The sequence below is a fragment of the Oryctolagus cuniculus genome, chromosome 7, assembly GCF_964237555.1.
Source record: "Oryctolagus cuniculus chromosome 7, mOryCun1.1, whole genome shotgun sequence".
In the NCBI taxonomy this organism is placed as follows: Eukaryota; Metazoa; Chordata; class Mammalia; order Lagomorpha; family Leporidae; genus Oryctolagus; species Oryctolagus cuniculus.
This window is the reverse complement of record NC_091438.1, coordinates 78,408,795-78,429,372: the sequence shown is the minus strand read 5'-3', so window position 1 is coordinate 78,429,372 and position 20,578 is coordinate 78,408,795. Positions and strand designations below refer to the sequence as shown.

Here is a 20,578-nt window from a genome sequence, read left to right as displayed (position 1 = left end):
AATTTTCTCCCCAAAATCTGTGCTATGCACATTTTAAAAAAATTATTAATATAAAGAGAACATATTTCATAGATGCAATTCTTTTTAAAAAAATATTTATTTATTTGAGAGAAAAGAGTTACAGACAGAGGGAGAGAAAGAGAAAGGTCTTCCATCCTCTGGTTCACTCCCCAAATGGCCTCAGTGGCAGGATCTGAGCTGAACCGAAGCCAAGAGCCAGAGTTCCTTCTGGGTCTCCCACTTAGATACAGAGGTCCAAGCACTTAGGCCATCTTTCACTGCTTTCCTAGGTCATAGCAGAGAGCTGGATTGGAAGAGGAGCGGCCAGGACATAAACCTGTGCCCATATGGGATGCCAGTGCCACAGGCAGATGCCCAGTCCACTATGCCACAGTACCAACCCCTATAGATACAATTCTAAGAAGATAACCATACTTTCCCTCAATCCCCCCATTGGTTTCCAATGTTCTTAGAAAAAAGTATTGATGAGATTAAATAACTTGCTAATATAATGACTCATTTAAAATTGCATTATGTATTAAGCATTTATATATGTGAGAGCAGCTTATAAAATCATAAAAATAATTTTTATTTAGATTAATACCAACAATAAAAAAGCACTGAACAATTATTCATATTCTAGCAACAGATAAAAAGCAAATATTTAGAAGTAGTTGATAATTCTCTGATAGATTTGAATGCTCAAAACTATCTATAAGACTTTAACCAGTGTAATCAAATGGATTCCCAAAATTAATCCCTCTTTCCCTTCAGTCATCAGTTCTAGTTTCCACTGCTGATCTAAATTATTAAACCTAATGAACTGCAATAATAATTACCTGATTATGAGAAGTAAATTGGGTTAATTTATGTTTGAAGAAACAAACTGCAACAACTTCAATAATTCTGTTTTATATTTAGCTTGATTCTCTTTTTAGCTATATAGAGCATATCTATTTTTTTCCCAAAAAGCTTCAAAAGGAAGACCCTTCTTTGATGTGAGAAAATCGGACTTTCCCACCCCTGTACAAATCCAACTTTGACATATGGATCAAGTTTCTTTACTTGAAAAAGATCCTGTTTTAATCATTTTTTACTAAGATTTGGAATAGTCCCGTATTTTTAATTAAAAAATAGTTAATTTTATCCTATGACTAGCTTCTAATCTGTTCTTTTTTTTAATCACAGATATGTTATCCTTTCATTGTTTTGTTGACTTTATTTTTTCTAAAGTAATTAAAAAACAAATACAGAACTTCACTGAAAAATTCAAAGTTATATTTCTAAACTTTTCTTAGGATCCCAAGGAGAGTCACCAAATTCAGTAAAATCTTCAGTTTCTTCAAGGCAATCTGATGAAAATGTGACAAAGTTGGAACACAATACAACTACAGATAAACAAACACCCAAGAGAAAAATTGCCAAGCAAGGACAGGCACCTATGTCTAAGGTTAATGCAAAAATAGCAGCAATGCCTAAAAACCTCAATCAGCCAAGGAAGGGTGAAACGTTGAATAATAAAGATTCAAAACAAAAGACTCTTCCTGCACAGGTAATGCTGAAAACGCAGTCATCTTCTCAAAGACCATTAAAAAGCGAAACATCTCTTGTCCAAAAAAGTATGCTTCGTGATGTACAAGATAATAATAACGGGGACAGTCTTTCTGAACAGAAGTCTCACAGGCCTGTCGTTAACCTTGCGCCTGAAGTCAGTGTTGCAGAAGCTTGCCAGTCGTCACACAAACTGGACCCACAAAAACTACTGAACAATCAAGAACAAGATAAGTTGATGTTAGAATGCCAAAACATTTCAAAGCTGGAGAAATCAATGGAGCATGAACTGGAATCAAACCAGATTTGTTCAGATGGAAGTGAAACGAAATTTCCCAGTCACAAAGAAACAGATCGTTACAGTGCAACTCAAAATTCTGCTGGAAGTAATAATGTAGATGCAAAATTTTGTAGCACCACTGCCCTAAAACCCATGATTTCAAATCCAGATAAAAACTCCCTGAACTCGAGTCCAATTTGTGGTCTAGACTCAACAAATACAGAGCAAATTCATTTACTATCAGAGAAGGACAATCACGTAGGTACAAACCACAAGTCAAGCATTATGTGTGTGAAAGATGTTTTATCTTGTGTTCCTGAAAGGACAAACGGTACCTTAAATTCTGTTCAGGATGACAGAAAATGTACAGGTCATGTAGGAGAACCCAGAATTCCTAGTCAGTTCTCTGATGACTTTGCTATAAGTGAAGACAAACATGCAACAGCGGACTCAGATATTTCTTCCAAAAGTTTTTCAGGGAAACTATCAGGAAAAAATTCTCCTAAAAATATGGAAACAGCAGAAACTCCAGAGAGCCATGGAACTCCAGAAGCCCCATTCATGGGCCACTGGAATTTGAGTACCAGTGTTCTACATCCGCGAGAGAGTCCCGAGTCAGACACTGGCAGTGCTACGACATCCTCCGACGACATAAAGCCCAGATCTGAAGACTATGATGCTGGGGGGTCTCAGGATGACGATGGGTCGAACGACAGAGGCATTTCTAAGTGTGGCACTATGCTGTGCCATGATTTTCTTGGAAGAAGTAGCAGTGATACCAGTACTCCTGAAGAATTAAAAATATATGATAGTAATTTAAGAATTGAAGTAAAAATGAAAAAGCAAAGTAGTAATGATCTTTTCCAAGTTAACTCAACAAGTGATGATGAGATTCCTAGGAAGAGACCAGAAATCTGGCCACGATCTACAGTAATCCACCCTAGGGAGAAAGAAAATATTCCACGAGGCAATGTGCAGTTTGCTCAGGAAATAGATCAAGTTTCTTCTTCAGCTGATGAAACGGAAGATGAACGGTCTGAAGCTGAAAATATGGCAGAAAATCTCTCTGTCTGTAATGCAGCTGCACAGCAGTTTCAAGGAATAATTAATTTAGCTTTTGAAGATGCAACTGAAAATGAAAGTCGTGAATTTTCTACAACTAAAAAGTTTAAAAGGTCAGTTTTACTTTCCGTAGATGAATGTGAAGAACTGGGGTCTGATGAAGGGGAAGGCCACACTCCCTTTCAGGCTCCCGCAGATGCTCTTTCACCTTCGGATGTTTTTGATGGCATTTCTCATGAACGTCATGGAAGGACCTGCTATTCTCGATTCTCAGAACAAGGGAGAGAAGCTAGTATTTTAGAATGTAAACAGCAAGATAAAGGCAAGGGTATATATAAAAATGAAAACACTCTCGTACGTCTAAGTAGCATTGATTCTTCAAGAAACGATAAACAAATTATTTCCACCACAGAAAAAAAGAACACAATAGATGGCCTGTCCAAAGGAGACAGACTGCCTCTTCCAGAAGATAAAAAAACAAACAGTAGAAGCAGTGTGGATAACAGCTTGCAGCAACGCAGCAGACTCCTAGATGCTGACATGAAATCTCAAGAAAGACCATGCCATTTGGAGCTTCATCAAAGAGAAGCCAGTTCTGACATACCAAAGAACAGCTCTGCAAAATCTCTCGACTCTTTTCGGAGTCAAGTTCTGCCTCAGGAAGGTCAAATCAAAGAGAGCCATTCCGCAGCTGCCGTAAAAGCTAATGTTGCTTTATCTGCAGGTAATGTACAGAAATAGAAATGCCAAATGCAGAACATGAATTTATAGAATTTTAAAGTTGTATGTAGCCCTGAATGTTATCTTTCAGTTAGCTAAAATTAAGCAACAGATTCAAATTTTAAATGAAAACGTAAATATCTCAATAAAGGAAAATTAGCTAATGATTCATCTTTATTGTTCACTTAAAAATCGTGATCAAGAATTGATAGCTAGTAAAAAATTGGGTTGTTTGTTAGAGCTAACCTATTAAGAGACTTTACATGAAGGAATAAAGAGAAAAACTTAGTTTGCTATTATTTATAGTTATTTATAACTAATTTAACATAAGAATTCTTGACTAAGAAATTTTATTATATATTAGATATGATTTATGGACTTGCTAGTATCTAAGAGGGCTGTGCAATAACTATAGTAATATGTAACTAAAAGCACTGAACTATTTTAACAACTAGATTGATTATTACAATTTATATACGTTTTACAGAGATTAAGACTTTCAGGAGCACTATAATTCTATTCTGAAATTTTTAATTAAAAAGATGAATTTCCTAAAAGAGATTATATTTAGAAGTAGTGATAATATATGAAAAAAGCCCAGGCTTATTTCACATGCTTAGATGATTTCCTGTCTGTTTTTTTTATGTTTTTATGTTCCTTATTAATAATTCAAATTAATGACCCAAATTGAGAATATGCAATAGTGGCTGACTGAGTAGCTATTGTGTATCATACCTAAGAAAAGTACTGATCATTAGTCCCTATTCAGCAAAATTATAAGAATAGGGAGATCTTTCAAAGTTGTACTTTTATGTTTGTTTGTCCTTGCTTGTATCCTCCTTTGCATGTGCAATATACAAATAAGCCTTTAGATAAAATGTATTTATTTCCCCTTTTGGAATTGACTTACCTTAAAAGTCACCATCAAATAACTATGTCTTTTTTCCTCTTTACGTTCCTATTGTAGTGTATTAGATATATGTGCACATTCTATGTTTCTGTTTCAATAATTTATGTTGTTTTCTGTATCACAAGTTTTCAACTTAAGATATGGAGAATTATTATTAGTTGCTTGTGTTGATTTTGCTGCTGAACAATACTTTGAATTTTTTAACTTAGAAAAAGAAATGCCTCAAAAATCTTGTCAATTTATTTGCGTTATTTTCCCCATTTTGTGTTTTTTGGACTATCTCTGTTGTATTATGTTAATATTGTTCTACAAAACTCTGAGGAGTACCAACATGTGCAGTTTTTACATTGTGTAGTATTATGAATTATTTCAGGAGACATAGATGATTGTGACACACTGGCACAAACCTGCATGTCTGACCATCGGCCTGCAAAAACCCTCTCTCCAATATATGAGATGGATGTAATAGAAGCATTTGAACAGAAAAGGGAAGCAGAAACACACGTTACAGATACAGATTTTGAAGATGATCAACACTTTGCAGAACAAGATTGGACACTACTAAAACAACTGCTCTCTGAACAGGATTCAAACTTAAATATTACAGATTCTGTCCCAGAAGACTTAAACTTAGCACAGTATCTAATCAATCAGACACTACTTTTAGCACGAGACAGCTCAAAACCTCAGGGTACAGCACATGTTGGCACTTTGAGCAGATGGAGCGAACTAACATCTCCGCTTGATAATTCCTCAGCAAGTATCAGCATGGCCAGTTTTTCCTCTGAAGATTGTTCACCTCAAGGGGAATGGACAATTCTGGAACTGGAAACTCAACATTAAGAGTGTTAACATTTTAGAAAATTTTAAACTATGGCACCCCTTTATTTTTTGATGCCTATATTCTATCCAAATGATAATTGCATTAGCCAGATAAAGATTCTTAATATTGTGAAAATCTTTCCAAATTGTTGAGGTAAAACATAGTTTATTTATTAATATGATACCACATGTAGAAAAAGGTGTTTTCTAACATGTCCAGCATGTTTTCTGTAATTATTGGGGGAAATTAGAAGACTTACTTGCTTCAGTTTTCCATTCCTAACTGATCCTTTGTTCACTTGTTTACCAATCAAGAATTGAAAATGTGAATGCACAGTACATCCGCCCTTTACTTTTTGCTTGGCATATAGTGACATAGTAATTTAACAATAAAAATACTGCTGTGTTTGTGTCAGTTTATAGAGTTACTCTGTGAATAACATTCGGACTCAGATTGGAATGGTTCAGGCTGATAGCTGAATGTTGGAAAAAACATTTAGCTTTCCCAACAGTGCAGGTCCACGAAATTGTGAAGCAAGTTCTTCCCAAATTTCAACCACGCTGCTAATAAAACAAGAGAAATTCCTGTGTCTTTCTTTTTGAAATTTATCCAGAAAGAGGCATCTGCCCCATATTGAAAAACAGTGGGGAAACTGTCTCCCTGCCTTATCTACAGAGACTCAGAGTTCAGTACTCTCCATTTTTTCTATTCCATGTAAGGAATATTTTGGAATTGCACCTGCAGTATGCTGGCACTGAATAATAACTTGAAAACGGGTATGTGAGACATTCATGGAATTGAATTGAATTGAATTGAATTGAATTGAATTGAATTGTCTCTGTGCTTTTTTTTGCTTGTCTCTAAACTTTAGTTCCTTTTTATTTTAAGATTTATTTTTTTTTATTTGAGAGTTAGAGTTACAGGCCGAGAGAGGGAAAAGCAAAGGTTATTCATCTGTTGGTTCACTCCCCAAATGGCTGCAGTGGCCAGAGCTAGGCTGATCCGAAGCCAGGAGCCAGGAGCTTCTTCCCAGTCTCCAATGTAGTTGCAGGGGTCCAAGCATGTGGGCCATCTTCCACTACTTTCCCAGGCCATAAGCAGAGAGCTGGACAGAAGAGGAGCAGCCAGGACCTGAACAGGTGCTCACATGGGAAGTTAGCACCACAGGCAAAGGCTTAACCTACTATGTCACAGCACCAGCCTCCCTATTTTCTTGATCAGATTGGCTTTCACTCTCTAATTTTGTTTGAAAGGCAAAAGAGAAAACATTTCCTAAAAAGTGCAACTGGGGAGTGAATACTTGAACTTTTGATATTGGTAGATGTTTGCCCTTAGGGTAATGAGATTTCATATATTGGTTTCTAAAAGCTTTTTCCCTAAAATACCTGTAGATCAGAAATTTGAGAAGTATTTTAGTTCTTTTTCTAAATTAGCAAATTTTTCAACAAGTGATCAACAGGGAGAATCTAACTATATTGAATATCAGCAATCATTAATACACAATCATTTGTTCTTATATAATAACATAATTAGCTTTAGCTATTTAATCTATTACGCCACAAAGTTACTACTCTTTTATTTACCCAGAAACCTTTTATTTAAGGAATACAAACTTCATATGTTTCATAATTACAACTTTAGGAACATGGTGATTCTTCCCACCATACCTGTGCTGCCACTCACTCTCCCATTCCTCTTCCTCCTCCGTCTCCTATTCTCATTTTTTTTACTAAGCTCTATTCTCAATTAACTTTATACACATGTGATTAACTCTGTGTTAAGTAAAGAGTTTAGCAAATAGTTTAAAAAAAAAAATGTTCCTCAACAGTAGAGACAAGGGTTGTTCAAAGTCATTGCTTCTCAAAGTATCAATTTCACTTTTACAGATTGCCTTTTAAGTGCATGTGATTAACTCTATGTTAAGTAAAGAGTTTAACAAATAGTTAAAAAAAAAAAAACTGTTCCTCAAAGTCATTGCTTCTCAAAGTATCAATTTCACTTTTACAGATTGCCTTTTAAGTGCTTTTTACTTATCACTGGTCAGGTAGAACATATGGTATTTGGCCTTTTCAGACTGGCTTATTTCACTAAGTATGATGTTTTCAAGTTTCATCCATTTTGTTGCAGATGACCAGATTACATTTTTTGGTAGTATTCCTTGGTATACATATCCTATAATTTCTTTATCCAGTCTACAAATGATTGGACTCCATATCTTAGCTATTGTGAATTGAATTGCAATAAGCATGGAGGTACAGATAACTCATATGCTGATTTCATTTCCCTTGGGCAAATTCCCAGGAGTGGGATGGCTAGCTCATATTATAATTCTATATTCAGATTTCTGAGGTATCTCCATACTGTCTTCCATAGTGGCTTTACCAGTTTACATTCCCACCAACAGTGGATTAGGATACCTTTTCCCCCACATCCTCTCCAGCATTTGTTGTTTGTTGATTTCTGTATGAAGGCCATTCTAACTGGGGTGAGGTGAAACCTCATTGTGGCTTTGATATGCATTTCCCTGATAGCTTGTGATCCTGAACATTTTTTTATGTGTCTGTTGGCCATCTGGGTTTCCTCTTTTGAAAAATACTTCTTTAAGTCCTTTGCCTATCTCTTAACTGGGTTGATTTTTTTGTTGTTTTTGTTGAATTTCTTTTTTTTTTTTAAGATAAATTTATTTATTTGAAAGTCAGAGTTACACAGAGAAGGAGAGGCAGACAGAGAGGTCTTCCATCCAATGATTCATTCCCCAATTGGCTGCAATGGCTGGAGCTGCCCCGATCTGAAACCAGGAGCCAGAAACTTCTTCCAGGTCTCCCATGTGGGTGCAGAAGCACAAGGACATGGGCCATTTTCTACTGCTTTCCCAGGCCACAGAAGAGAGCTGGATGAGAAGTGGAGCAACTGGGACTCAAACCGGTGCCTATATGGGATGCATACACTGGAGGCTGCAGCTTTACCCGCTTTGCCACAGTACCAGCCCCTGCTGAGTTTCTTGATCTCTTTATATAGTCCACTTATTAATCCTTTATCAGTTGAATAGTTTGCAAATAATTTCTCCCATCCTGTCAGTTGTCTCTTCACTTTCCTGAGTGTTTCTTTTGTAGTACAGAATCTTCTCAATTTGATATAATCCCATTTGTCAATTTTGGCTTTGATTGCCTGTGCCTCTGGGGCCTTTTCCAAGAACTGTTTGCCTATGCCAATGTCTTGTAGGGTTTCCCCAATGTTCTCTAATAATTTGATGGCATTGGGTCATAGATTTAGGTCTTTAATCCATTTTGAGTGCATTTTTTGTGTAAGGTGTAAGGTAAGGGTCTGGCTATTGATTTTTGTGTGTTGATTTTATATCCTGCTACTTTACCAAACTCTTTCTATGAGTTCCAATAGTCTTAGTAGAGCCTTTTGGATCCCCTATATATAGAATCATGTCATCTGCAATAGGGATAGTTTGACTTCCTCCTTCCAATTTGTATCCCTTTGATTTCTTTTTCTTGCCTAATGGCTCTGCCTAAAACTTCCAGGACTATATTGAATAGCAGTTGTGAGAGTGGGCACCCGTGTCTGATTCTGGATCATAGTGGGAATGCTTCCGTTTTTCCCCATTCATTATGAAACTGGCTATGGATTTGTCATAGATTGCCTTGATTGTGTTAAGGAATGTTCCTTCTATACCAAATTTGCTTAGCGTTTTCGTCATGAAATGGTATTGTATTTTATCACATGCTTGCTTTGCATCTATTGAGATAAACATACGTGTTCTGTTCTTCAGTTTGTTAATGTGATGTTTCAAATTGATTGATTTGCAAATGTTGAACCATCCTTGCATACCAGGGATAAATCCCACTTGGTCTGGGTGAATGATCTTTTTCATGTGTTGTTGGATTTGATTGGATAGTATTTTGTTGAGGATTTTTGCATCTATGTGCTTCAGGGAAATTGGTCTGTAGTTCTCTTTCTCTGTTGTATCTTTTTCATGTTTAGGAAATAAAGTGATGCTGGCTTCATAGAGAGAATTTTCAGAGGATTCCTTCCCTTTCAGTTGTTTTGAATAGCTTGAGAAGAATTGGAGTTAGTTCTTTTTAAATGTCTGGTGGAATTCATCAGTGAAGCCATCTGGCCCTGGGCTTTTCCTTGCTGGGAGGGTCTTTATTACTGATTCAATTTCTGTCTTGGTTAAGGGTCTGTTTATGTTTTCTATGTCTTCATGGCTCAATTTATGTAGGTTGTATGTGTCCAGGAATCTATCCATTTATTAACTAGGTTTTCCAGTTTGTTGGCATACAGTTCTTTGTAGTAATTTCTGATGATTCTTTTTATTTCTGTGATGTCTGTTGTTAATTTCCTTTTTCATCATCTCTAATTTTTTTCCCTCTTTTTTTTTCTTGGTTGGGCCATTGGTGTGTAAATTTTGTTTAGTTTTTCAAAAAATCAGCTCTTCGTTTTGCTAATCTTTTGTATTTTTTATTTCAATTTTGTTTCTTCTCTAATTTTAATCATTTATTTTATTGTAATAGTTTTGAGTTTGGTTTGCTGTTATTTTTCTAGATCCTTGAGATGCACTGATAGCTCATTTACGTGGTGCCTTTCCAATTTCTTGATGTAGGCACCAATTGCTATAAACATTCCTCTTAACACTGCTTTTGCTGTATCCCATTAGTTTTTTTTTTTTTAAGATTGATTTATTTATTTATTTGAAAGGCAGAGTTACAGAGAGAGATAGAGACAGAGACAGAAGTCTTCTATCTGTTGGTTCACTCCCCAGGTGGCCGCAATGACCAGAGCTGTGATGATCCGAAGCCAGGAGCCAGGAGCTTCTTCCAGGTCTCCCACGTGGGTGCAGGGGCCCAAGGACCTGGGCCATCTTTCATTGCTATCCCAAGCCATAGCAGAGAGCTGGATCAGAAGAGGAGCAGCTGGGACTAGAACCGGCGCCCATATGGGATGCTGGCGTTTCAGGCCAGGGCTGTAACCCACTGTGCCACAGTGCCAGCCCCTTCCATTAGTTTTGATATGTTGTATTGTCATCTTCATTTGTTCCAGAAATTTTTTGATTTCTCTTTTGATTTCTTCAATGAAATTTCTTCATTCAGGAACATGTTGTTAAGTCTCTATGTGTCTGCATATATTCTAGAGATTCCTGAGTTGCTGATTTCCAGTTATTCCATTGTGGTCCAAGAAGATACATGGTATGATTTCAATTTTTTTTTGAATTTGCTGAGACTTGCTTTATGTCCTAGCATGTGGTCAATCCTAGAGAAAGTTCCATCCACTTGTGAGAAGCATGTGTATTCTACACTTGTAGAATGAAAAGTTCTGTAGATAACTGTTAGGTCCATTTGGTCTATAATGTCAGTTAACTCTGCTGTTTCTTTGTTAATTTTCTTCTGGTTGATCTGTCCATTGCTGAAAGTGGGTTACTGAAGTCCCCCATTACTATTGTAGTGGAGTCTATATCTCCCTTTAGATCCCTTAAGTTTTCTCTTTAAATAGCCAGGTGCACTGTAATTAGGTGCATATACGTTGATAATAGTTACATCATCCTGTTGAATTGATCCCTTAATCAACACATAGTGCCTTTCTTTGTCTATTTTAACAGTTTTTGTGTTGAAGTCTATTTTGTCTGATATTATGATGGCTACACCAGCTCTCCTTTGGTTTCTGTTGGCATGGAATATCTTTTTCTATCCTTTCACTTTGTTTGCGTGCATCTTTGTTGCTGATTATTAACCCTTTAGCATATATATTGTTTGCAAATACATTATCCCAGTCTGTAGGCTGTCTTTTCACACTGTTGTTGTTTCCTTTGCTGTGCAGAAGATTTCCAGTTTGGTGTTATCTCATTTGTCTGTTTTTGCTTTTGTTCCTTGTACTCATGGGATCAGATCCAAAGAATAATTGCATAGACCAATGTCAACAAGCTTTTTCCTTATGTTTTCTCCTAGGAGTTTTATTATTTCAGGTCTTATATTTAAGTGTTTACCTGGAGTTGACATTTGTATATGGGATAAGTGTCTGGTTTTATATTCTGCATGTGGACATCTAGTTTTCTCAGCACTATTTATTGATTTCCCCACTGTGTTCTTGGTGTCTTTACCAAGGATCAGTTGACCATAAATGTGTGGATTTATTTCTGGGTTCTCTGTTTTGTTCCATGGGACCTAATACCTGTTTTTGCACCAGTACCATACTGATTTTACTATATCACCATAGTATATTTTGACATCAGATAGTGTGATGACTATAGTTTTGATCTTTTTGTTAAATATTGCTTTGTCTGTTTGGGATCTTTTATGGTTCTATGTAAATTTTGGGATTTTTTTTCTATTTCTGTGAAACATGGCTTTTGGTGTTTTGATAAGGATTGCAATGAATCTGAAGTTCTATTGTAAATGGTGGTTATAGTTAAGTGGGGGGGGGTTATAAATTATTTTTATCTTTTAACTCACCCATAATTTTTCATGTTTTCTAGTACAGAAAAGTGAGTTTTATTGTTTATGAGTAAATAGCACAGGTTAAGTGGAAAGCTAATGATTCCTGGTCAGAAAAAAAAAGACAACTTTCAATTTAGATGTAAATTTGAGATATCATTAAGAACATTAAGGTACACAATATAATGTCTTTCAAAATTCAGAAACCCAACAAACCACAATCTTTCCACATGTCCACTCTTTTTGCTACAAGTCTTCCTTCCTTCCCTCCCTCCCTCCCTCTCCCTTCCCTTCCCTCTCCCTTCCCTCCCCTCTCCCTTCCCTCTCCCTTTCCTTCCCTTCCCTCTCCCTTCCCTCTCCCTTCCCTTCCTTTCCCTCTCCCTTCCCTCTCCCTTTCCTTCCCTTCCCTCTCCCTTCCCTCTCCCTTCCCTCTCCTTTCCCTTCCCTTCCCTCTCCCTTCCCTTCCCTTCCCTTCCCTTCCCTTCCCTTCCCTTCCCTTCCCTCTCCCTTTCCTCCCCTCTCCCTCCCCTCCCCTCCCCTTCCCTCCCCTTCCTTTCTCTTCCCTTTTTTTTCTTTTCAGGGAGAAGTGCTAGGATGGGAACTTTGGCTCAGTTTAACGAATTCTTACAGGAGCTATTTTAGAGTTGGAATTAGCTACATATTCCTCTCTGGTGATGTTGATACTATTTTTGTATTATAAATTCTGACACCAGGCTTACTTTGAATTTGGCTTAGCTAGATATGAGAAATGTCTTTCTACCATGTAAATATTGCATGGTGTCAATGATTCACCTCTCAGGGCTGGTATTATGGTGCAGCAGGTTAAGCCACCATCTGAGACACCTGCCTCCCATATGAGCACCAGATCGAGTCCCGCTGCTCCACTTGTAGTCCAGCTCCCTGCTAGTGCACCTGGACGGGCAGTGAAGGATGGGGCCTTTGCCACCTATGTGGAAAACCCAGGAATTCCAGGCTCCTGGCTTTGGCTTGGCCCAGCCCTGGCTATTATGGCCATGTGAGGAGTGAATCAAATGACAGAAGATGTCCCTCTCTCTGTGTGTCTCTCCCTCTTTCTGTAATTCTCTGCTTTTCAAGTAAATCAATTAATTTAAAAAATGATTCACCTCATATGTTGGTTTATTAATTACTTCAATATTTAGGCAATATTAACACAAGAATTTTAATACTAAATGAGAATTTCCATTCTTTGTATTTTTTTAATGTTCTCTCGACCAATTAAACATTGAATTTCCAAGTCAGTTTTACAGGAAAATGGCAGTGGAGAAATTATTGTCACCTCAGTTCTTTGTCTCACAGGAAAGAAGAATTTCCGAGCTGACAGCAGAGAGATTTACGTAGATTTATTACAGTCAAAAGCCTCCAGCCAGAGTGGCATGGAGGGGGGATTTCAAGAAAGAAAAAAACCCAAAAGGCCCCATGGCATTCAGGTTTTTAAGTACAATTTGGAAGCAAAAAAAAAACCTTGGCAATCAGATTGGTATTCAGTTACCAGATGGAGAGAAAACCCATCAAAAGGCCTGTCTGGCCTGCTAAAACAAAAAACCATACAGGGAACCGGTGCTGTGGCAGAGTGGGTAAAGCTGCCGCCTGCAGTGCCGGCATCCCATATGGGTGCCGGTTCGAGTCCCGGTTGCTCCACTTCTGATTCAGCTCTCTGCTATGGCCTGGGAAAGAAGTAAAAAATGGCCCAGATGCTTGGGCCTCTGCATCTGTGTGGGAGACCTGGAAGAAGCTCCTGGCTCCTGGCTTCGGATTGGTACAGCTCTGGCTGTTGCGGCCAATTGGGAAGTGAACCAGTGGATGGAAGACCTTTCTCTCTGCCTCTCCTTCTCTTTCTGTGTAACTCTTAAAAATAAATACGTAAATCATAAAAAAAAAAAAATACAGAAGGGTGGAAGAAGTAACTTGTTTTCACATAAGCTGTGAGCTCAGGAAGCGCTCCCTTGCTACTCTCATGGTAAAAACAGGTTGGCAGGCCAGCGCCGCGGCTCACTAGGCTAATCCTCCACCTTGTGGTGCTGGCACACCGGGTGCTAGTCCCAGTCAGGGCGCTGGATTCTGTCCCAGTTGCCCCTCTTCCAGGCCAGCTCTCTGCTGTGGCCAGGGAGTGCAGTGGAGGATGGCCCAAGTGCTTGGGCCCTGCACCCCAAGGGAGACCAGGAGAAGCACCTGGCTCCTGCCATCAGATCAGCGCGGTGTGCCGGCCGCAGTGCGCTGGCCGCAGCGGCCATTAGAGGGTGAACCAACGGCAAAGGAAGACCTTTCTCTCTGTCTCTCTCACTGTCCACTCTGCCTGTCAAAAAAAAAAAAAAAAAAAAAAAAAAAAAAAAAAAAAAAACAGGTTGGCCTATTTGTTCTTGCTAAAGATAAGGTTTTGGGGAAGGAAGCAAATATTTTACACCCCAAATTCCATTGCCTACCTATTAACTCATCTGACTCCTCACATCAGGAACATACTCGGGAATGTTAGTTTTATGCGAAGATATAACATTTTTCCCTAAAAGGGTTTTCACATAAAGTATACTGGGGTTTACCTCTTCTCCTTCTATGTCATCTCAATCTTAGATCCTGGAAAGAAAGATAAGTTTTAAAAATTGCAATTGAACTATATCTGCATTTAAATAATCACATGCTTGGAAAAGAAGATGTCTAACACTCTCACAAAATGGTCCTTTTATGTATATACAGTCAGGTCTCAAAAACATACATGCTCTGCTTTGATAAATAAGCAAGAGGCCATGGACCTGAGGCTGTCTTCATATCTTCAGTTCCTACATAGGAAACTACAATCTAACCCAGTAGATAACAAACTGAAAGCCTCCCTTAGGGGTAGAACAAGCAGCTCAGTATCCACCAATCATGAACAGCCAATCCTCAGCCAATCTCAAGCTGCCAATTGATCAGACCATGTTCTAATAAGACAAAAGGTGGAGCTGCAGCTGGTGAAGCTATTTCTGTACTTTATTGCCCTTTTCTGGCTATAAATAATCCCCATTGCAGAGCTGAGCTGGCTGAACCTATTCTGAGTTTGAGTACTGTGCAATTCATGAATTTGCTCAAATAAACTCTGCTAAATTTAAAATGTCAAAAGTTTTTCTTTCAACTGCTTTTTTTTTTATTCGATAGAGTTAGACAGTGAAAGAGAGAGAGACAGACAGACAGAGAGAAAGGTCTTCCTCCCATTGGTTCACCCCCCAAATGGCCACTACAGCCAGAGTTACGCCAGTCTGAAGCCAGGAGCCAGGTGCTTCCTCCTGGTCTCACATGCGGGTGCAGGGGCCCAAGGACTTGGGCCATCCTCCACTGTTTTCCCAGGCCACAGCTGAGAGCTGGACTGGAAGAGGAGCAACTGGGACTAGAACCCGGTGCCCGCAGGCAGAGGATTAACCAAGTGAGCCACTGTGCCAGCCCTCTTGGCCCAAGGAGTTGGGCCATCTTCTACTGCTTTCCAAGGCCATAGAAGAGAGTTGGATCAGAAGTGGAGCAGCTGTTATGCCCATTTCCATTGTCCCCAAAGACCACCAAGGAGCCAAATCCACTGTGAAACACTTAAGAGTTTTATTGCAGGTCCGAGTCTGGTTGAGAGCCCCAACTCTTCAGTGAATGGGGTTTTTATAGGGTTTTCAGAGACATTCTATACATTATAACACTTTTCAACAAATCATCTCATTCCGTGGGAAATTCAAAGAACATCTCTAAAAATTGATTAGTGCAGCCAGCAGTGGGAATGGAGCTAGTAAAGGTGATTGGATGGCTTTTGGGGTTGATGCTTTTTAAAATGATTGGCTAAAGTATAGGGTCCAAGCTGCTAGGGTGTGTGTACCAAACTGCAGGGTCTCGGGATGTTATCAGTCACCTTAACTACCTGAAAAGACACCTGGAACTTCAGGTATTTCCCTGCTCTCTGCTGATTGGCTGATGCTAGGGGAGCTTATCGCAAGGGGGATTTATTTTTCTTTTTTCAGGAGCTTTTGGCGTAGGGTTCAGGGCCCAGTCAGGCCCGAGTTACAAGATGGAGGTCTATTTTAAAATAGCTGCACCTTGATCCAGGCTCAGGTCTCTCACAGCCGGGACTTGAACTGGCATCCATATGGTATGCTGGCACTCCAGGTGCTAACTTTACCCACTACACCATAATGCTGGCCCCAATAAACTATGTTCTTGTAGTTCTCCAATTTAGAGTAAATTATAGAGAAAATCGCATATTGGAGAAATTAGAAAATAACATCCAGTTGAATTAAAAGGAAGAAGAAAGAATTAACAAATAATAGGGGGCTTAATTGGAAAAAGAAAGAGTAGAACAAATAAATCTAAGAGTTGATCCTTAAAAACAAAATAACCTTTGCTAGCTTAATGGAAATAAAGCATAAATACACAAAATAAGAGAGGAAGTAACAGAAGTTAACTAATAATATAGTATTTTGCACAAACATAAAAATGCAGTTGAAAATCTCCACAAAGTGAATGACTTGTATCAAAATATAAATTACCAACGTGGATTCAGAAAATTTACATGGATTATCAACCTTGGAAGGAATTCAGAAAGTGTTCAAACTCTACCTTTCAAAATAGTGCTAATTTGTGTCACTGAGTCATCTCAGAGAACACAGAAAGAAAAGAAGCTGTCGGATCCAATAAGCCATCATAATGTGATCACTACAACCTGACTACAGATAGCAAAAGCATAAAAGTATTGGATCACAGCACAGGAATGCACAACTCTGATTACATCTGGCAGTATATTAGTATAATAGGTGCTTTAATATTGAAAAAACTGTCACATAGTACATCTATATAAATAGGTTAAATAAGACAAAACACGCCAGATTTCAACTTGGAACAACAAAATCAGACGAGTAGTATAACAAAGCATGAGTGGGGGTGCTGGCATCATGGCTTAACATGCTGGCATCCCATATGGGCACTAGTTCATGTCCTGGTTGCTCCACTTCCAATCCAGCTCTCTACTATGGCCTGGGAAAGCAGTGGAAGATGGCTCAAGTGCTTGGGCCCCTGCACCCGCGTGGGAGACCCAGATGAAGTTCCTGGCTTCAGATCCACCCAGCTCTGGCCATTGTGGCTATTTGGGGAGTGAACCATCAGATGGAAGACCTCTCTCTCTCTCTCCCTCTCTCTTTTCTCTCTTCCATCCATCTCTAACTCTTTCTTTCAAATAAATAAATAAGCCTTTAAAAAAAGAAAACATGAGTGATATTTTAATATAACCTTATAAGAAAGCAGAAAACCTAGGAAACTATAGCAGTTGAAACTAAAATAGAAGATTGACAATTTTGCTGTTTACAATTTAGAACTAAAATATGTCCAAAATATCTTAAATAGAATGACAAGACAGAAGATAAACTGAGGGAAAACTTTAACAAAAATTAAAATGCAAAAACCTAGTAAACAACAAAAATATATTTAGCCATTTTCATATTTAGCCAAAGGTATTAGTAAAAGAACCAGACATGTGTGTCTGACCTAGTGGTTACAATACCTGGTAGGGTACCATGTCCCTCATCAGAGCACCCGGGTTCAATATCCACCTCTTCTCTTGGCTCCCTGGGAGGCAGAGGTGATGACTAATGTAGCTAAGTTCCTGCCACCCATGTGGCATAGTGGGTAAAGCTGCTGCCTGCAGTGCCGGCATCCTATATGGATGCTGGTTCAAGTCCCAGCTACTCTACTTCCAATCCAGCTCTCTGCTATAGCCTGGGAAAGCAGTGGAAGATGGCCCAAGTGCTTGGGCCCCTGTACTCGTGTGAGAGACCTGGAAGAAGCTCCTGGCTCCTGGCTTTGGATGGGCGCAGCTCTGGCCATTGTGGCTAGTTAGGGAGTGAACCAGCAGATGGAAGATTCTCTCTCTCTCTCTCTGTCTCTCTCTCTCTCTTTCTCCCTCTCCCTTCTCTTTCTGACTTTCAAATAAATAAATCTTAAAAAAAAAAAAAAAAAAAAAAAGACAGATGGTACTTCGGTAGTGTTTTAGGATGCCTGCATCCCATACTGGAATGCCTGGGTTCTAGATCCAGCTGTGCTCCCCACTCCAGCTTCCTGCTAATGCATACCCTGAGAGTCAGCAGGTGATGATCTATACCGTGAGAGACTTGGGTTGATTTCCTGGCTCCTGGCTGCAGCCTGGCCCCACCCCAGCTGTTACAGGCATTTGAGGAATGAATCAATGGATGGGAGATATCTCTCTTTCTCTGTCACCCACCCCTTTTTCAGCCTTTCAAATGTATACATGGTGCAGCAATCAAGTGAGGGAAATTACCATATTCATCAGCTTAACTATGCATCATTTCTCTGTGGTGAGAACACTCAAAATTCTCTTTCCTAGCTATGTTGGAATTTACAACACATCCTTTGTTGTTAACTACGTGTTGCATAAGTATAGGAGGGATCTTCAAAAAGTTGGTGGAAATATGCACTATCTTTTAATTGTAACTATCCATTAAGTTTTTGAGTTACCTTCATCTATGTATCTATCTACCTACCTACCTACCTACCTATCTATTGGTATTAGTTCTTCATATGTTTGATAGATTTCAGTAGTAAAATTATCAAGTGTTGAGCTTTTCTGTGATGGGAGACTCTTCATTACTAATTCAATCATGTCATTAATTATTGTTCTGTATAAATTTTCCATTTCTTCATGTTTCAATCTAGGTAGTTTATATATGTCCACAAATTGGTGCATTTCTTCTTAGTTTTGCAATTTGTTGATGTGTAGTTGTTCATAACAGTTTTTTATGATACTCTGAATTTCTGTGGTATCAGTTCTCTCTTTTTCATCCCTGATTTTGTTTATTTGCATGTTCACCATTTTTAAGAGTCTAGCTAATGGCTTGTCAATTTTTCTAAAAAATACTCAGTTTTGTTGATCTTTTATAATTTTATAGTATCTATTTCATTTATTTCTGTTGTGATCTGTATTATTACCTTCCTTCTACTAACTTTGGGCTTAGTTTGCTTCATTTATTTAGATTCTTTATTTAAATTCTTTCTCCTTGTTTGATTTATGCGTTTACTGATATCAATTTCCCTCAACACTGCTTTTCTGCATCCTGTAAGTTTAGTATGTTGTATTCCTATTTGTGCTCGTATGCATGTTCTCTTTTATGAATAATTTTGATTTTTGTTTTAGCCTACTTTCTTAGAAAACAGGGCGTAAGGCAAAGCTTGTGGAACTAATGCTTTATTGTAGAGTCCAGTATAAGAGGAGAATTAGGGGAAAAGTAAAGTAAAACAGGGATGGGAAGCAAATACAAAGAGGCAAGTCACTAAGTTGCCTCAATCTTAACTACAGATAGTTTGTTGGTTAGTCACACAGGACATCTCTGGAGAGGCCAAAGGAATCTTTAGATTTTGGAATGGTCTATTAGGGAGGAAAGATGAACAGTTTACCTGCTCACTCCTCTCTTCCTTCTCTCATTTGCCCTACAGGAATTAACTCTCCCACACTTCCAGACGGTGATATAGGCCCCTACTGATCTCACTGAACCATTACAGCATCCACGGCAGCGTGTATGATAGAGTGTATGCCAAAGCTAGCCTCTAACACCAACTTGGAAAGACTGACCCAGCTGGTGGCATCAGGAGACAACACAGCAGTTGAAGCAGGCGGGCCTTATTGCTGCAGGAACGCCATGAACCTTTCATGGAGTTGCATGAGCTATCTGCATCAAGAAGAGCAAGTCTCAGATCAGGAGTTTGAGGGGTCCAAAGGCTCTGAAGAGGTACATAAATCAATGCAGTGCATTTACATTTAGCTTTATGACCACATTTAAGAGTTTTTTAGGTTTGCGTCTTCATTTAAGTTATTTTAGTGCTCACTGCCAGTGCTTCCTATCTCTCAGTTGGTAGAAAAATAGCTCTAAATAATTATCTCCTGTAATTTCATATGGCAACAGAGAAGTGTAAAGCTACCATGATATTTATATTTTCCTAGATAACACCTTTTATTTCTTTTGTAGGAAATAAAATGTAGGTAATCTTTTATGACATTTGTCATTTAAAAACACTGTCAGACTATAACTAGACATAGGTGTTTGTCATTTATTTTGCCATTTATATTCCTTTCCATCTACGTCTTTGGGCTTTTGCACTCCTCATGAAAGCGTTCTTCTCATCATATATTTGATTTTCTTACTTTTGTCTTGGTTGCTTCTTCATGAACACCAAATATTGTTTTTTTTTCTTTCTCTACCTCTATTTCTACCACCTCGCTCTAATCTTTCTCTCTTAATTGTGGAATACCTCAGGTAATCTTCATTACTGATTCAGTAATACCCTAAAATCAAATCTTTCTTTCATTACGGATTTTAATTCAGTGATTGCAAATTTTTATATCAGTGAAAGCCTTCCTATTTCACTCAGAACTTATATTAACTTTCCCTTTCAGCCTATCTTTCTTAGACTTTACTGATATATGTTTATAAAACATATGTGGGTGTTTGGAACTCTATTAAGGATGCCAGTAGTGTATTGAGATTTTCTTTTGGATCCTGCAGTAGATTGTTTTTATGTTCTTCTTTGTGGATTTTCTTTATTTATTTGAGAGACAGAATTACATACAGAGAAAGGGAGAGACAGAGAGAGAGGTCTTCCATCCACTGGTTCACTCCCCAAATGGCTGCAATGGTTGGAGCTGGGCCAATCCAAAGCCAGGAGCCAGAAGCTTCTTCTGGATCTCCCACATGGGTAAGGGAGCCCAAGCACTTGGGCCATCTTCTCCTGCTTTCCCAGGCCATTAGCAGGGAGCTGAATTGAAAGTG

At 38.5% G+C, this 20,578-nt stretch overlaps 1 protein-coding gene across 6 annotated transcripts in view; it reads left to right on the top strand.

The window, feature by feature from the left end:
* BTBD8 (BTB domain containing 8) overlaps positions 1 to 19,799 on the top strand; it is a 114,157-nt gene extending 94,358 nt beyond the window's left edge. For 3 of the 6 annotated variants that reach the window (XM_070078043.1, XM_008264889.4, XM_051857505.2), the window contains 2 exons: positions 1,299 to 3,617; positions 4,897 to 5,760. In XM_070078043.1, coding sequence (XP_069934144.1) covers positions 1,299 to 3,617; positions 4,897 to 5,366 — 2,789 coding nt within the window. In that variant the 3' untranslated portion in view covers positions 5,367 to 5,760. Of the gene's footprint in view, positions 1 to 1,298; positions 3,618 to 4,896; positions 5,761 to 10,486; positions 10,769 to 19,247 lie in introns of those variants that run through there. The other 3 variants (XM_070078046.1, XM_008264890.4, XM_070078044.1) reach the window with 3 other exon arrangements.
* Positions 19,800 to 20,578: the final 779 nt, after the last annotated feature.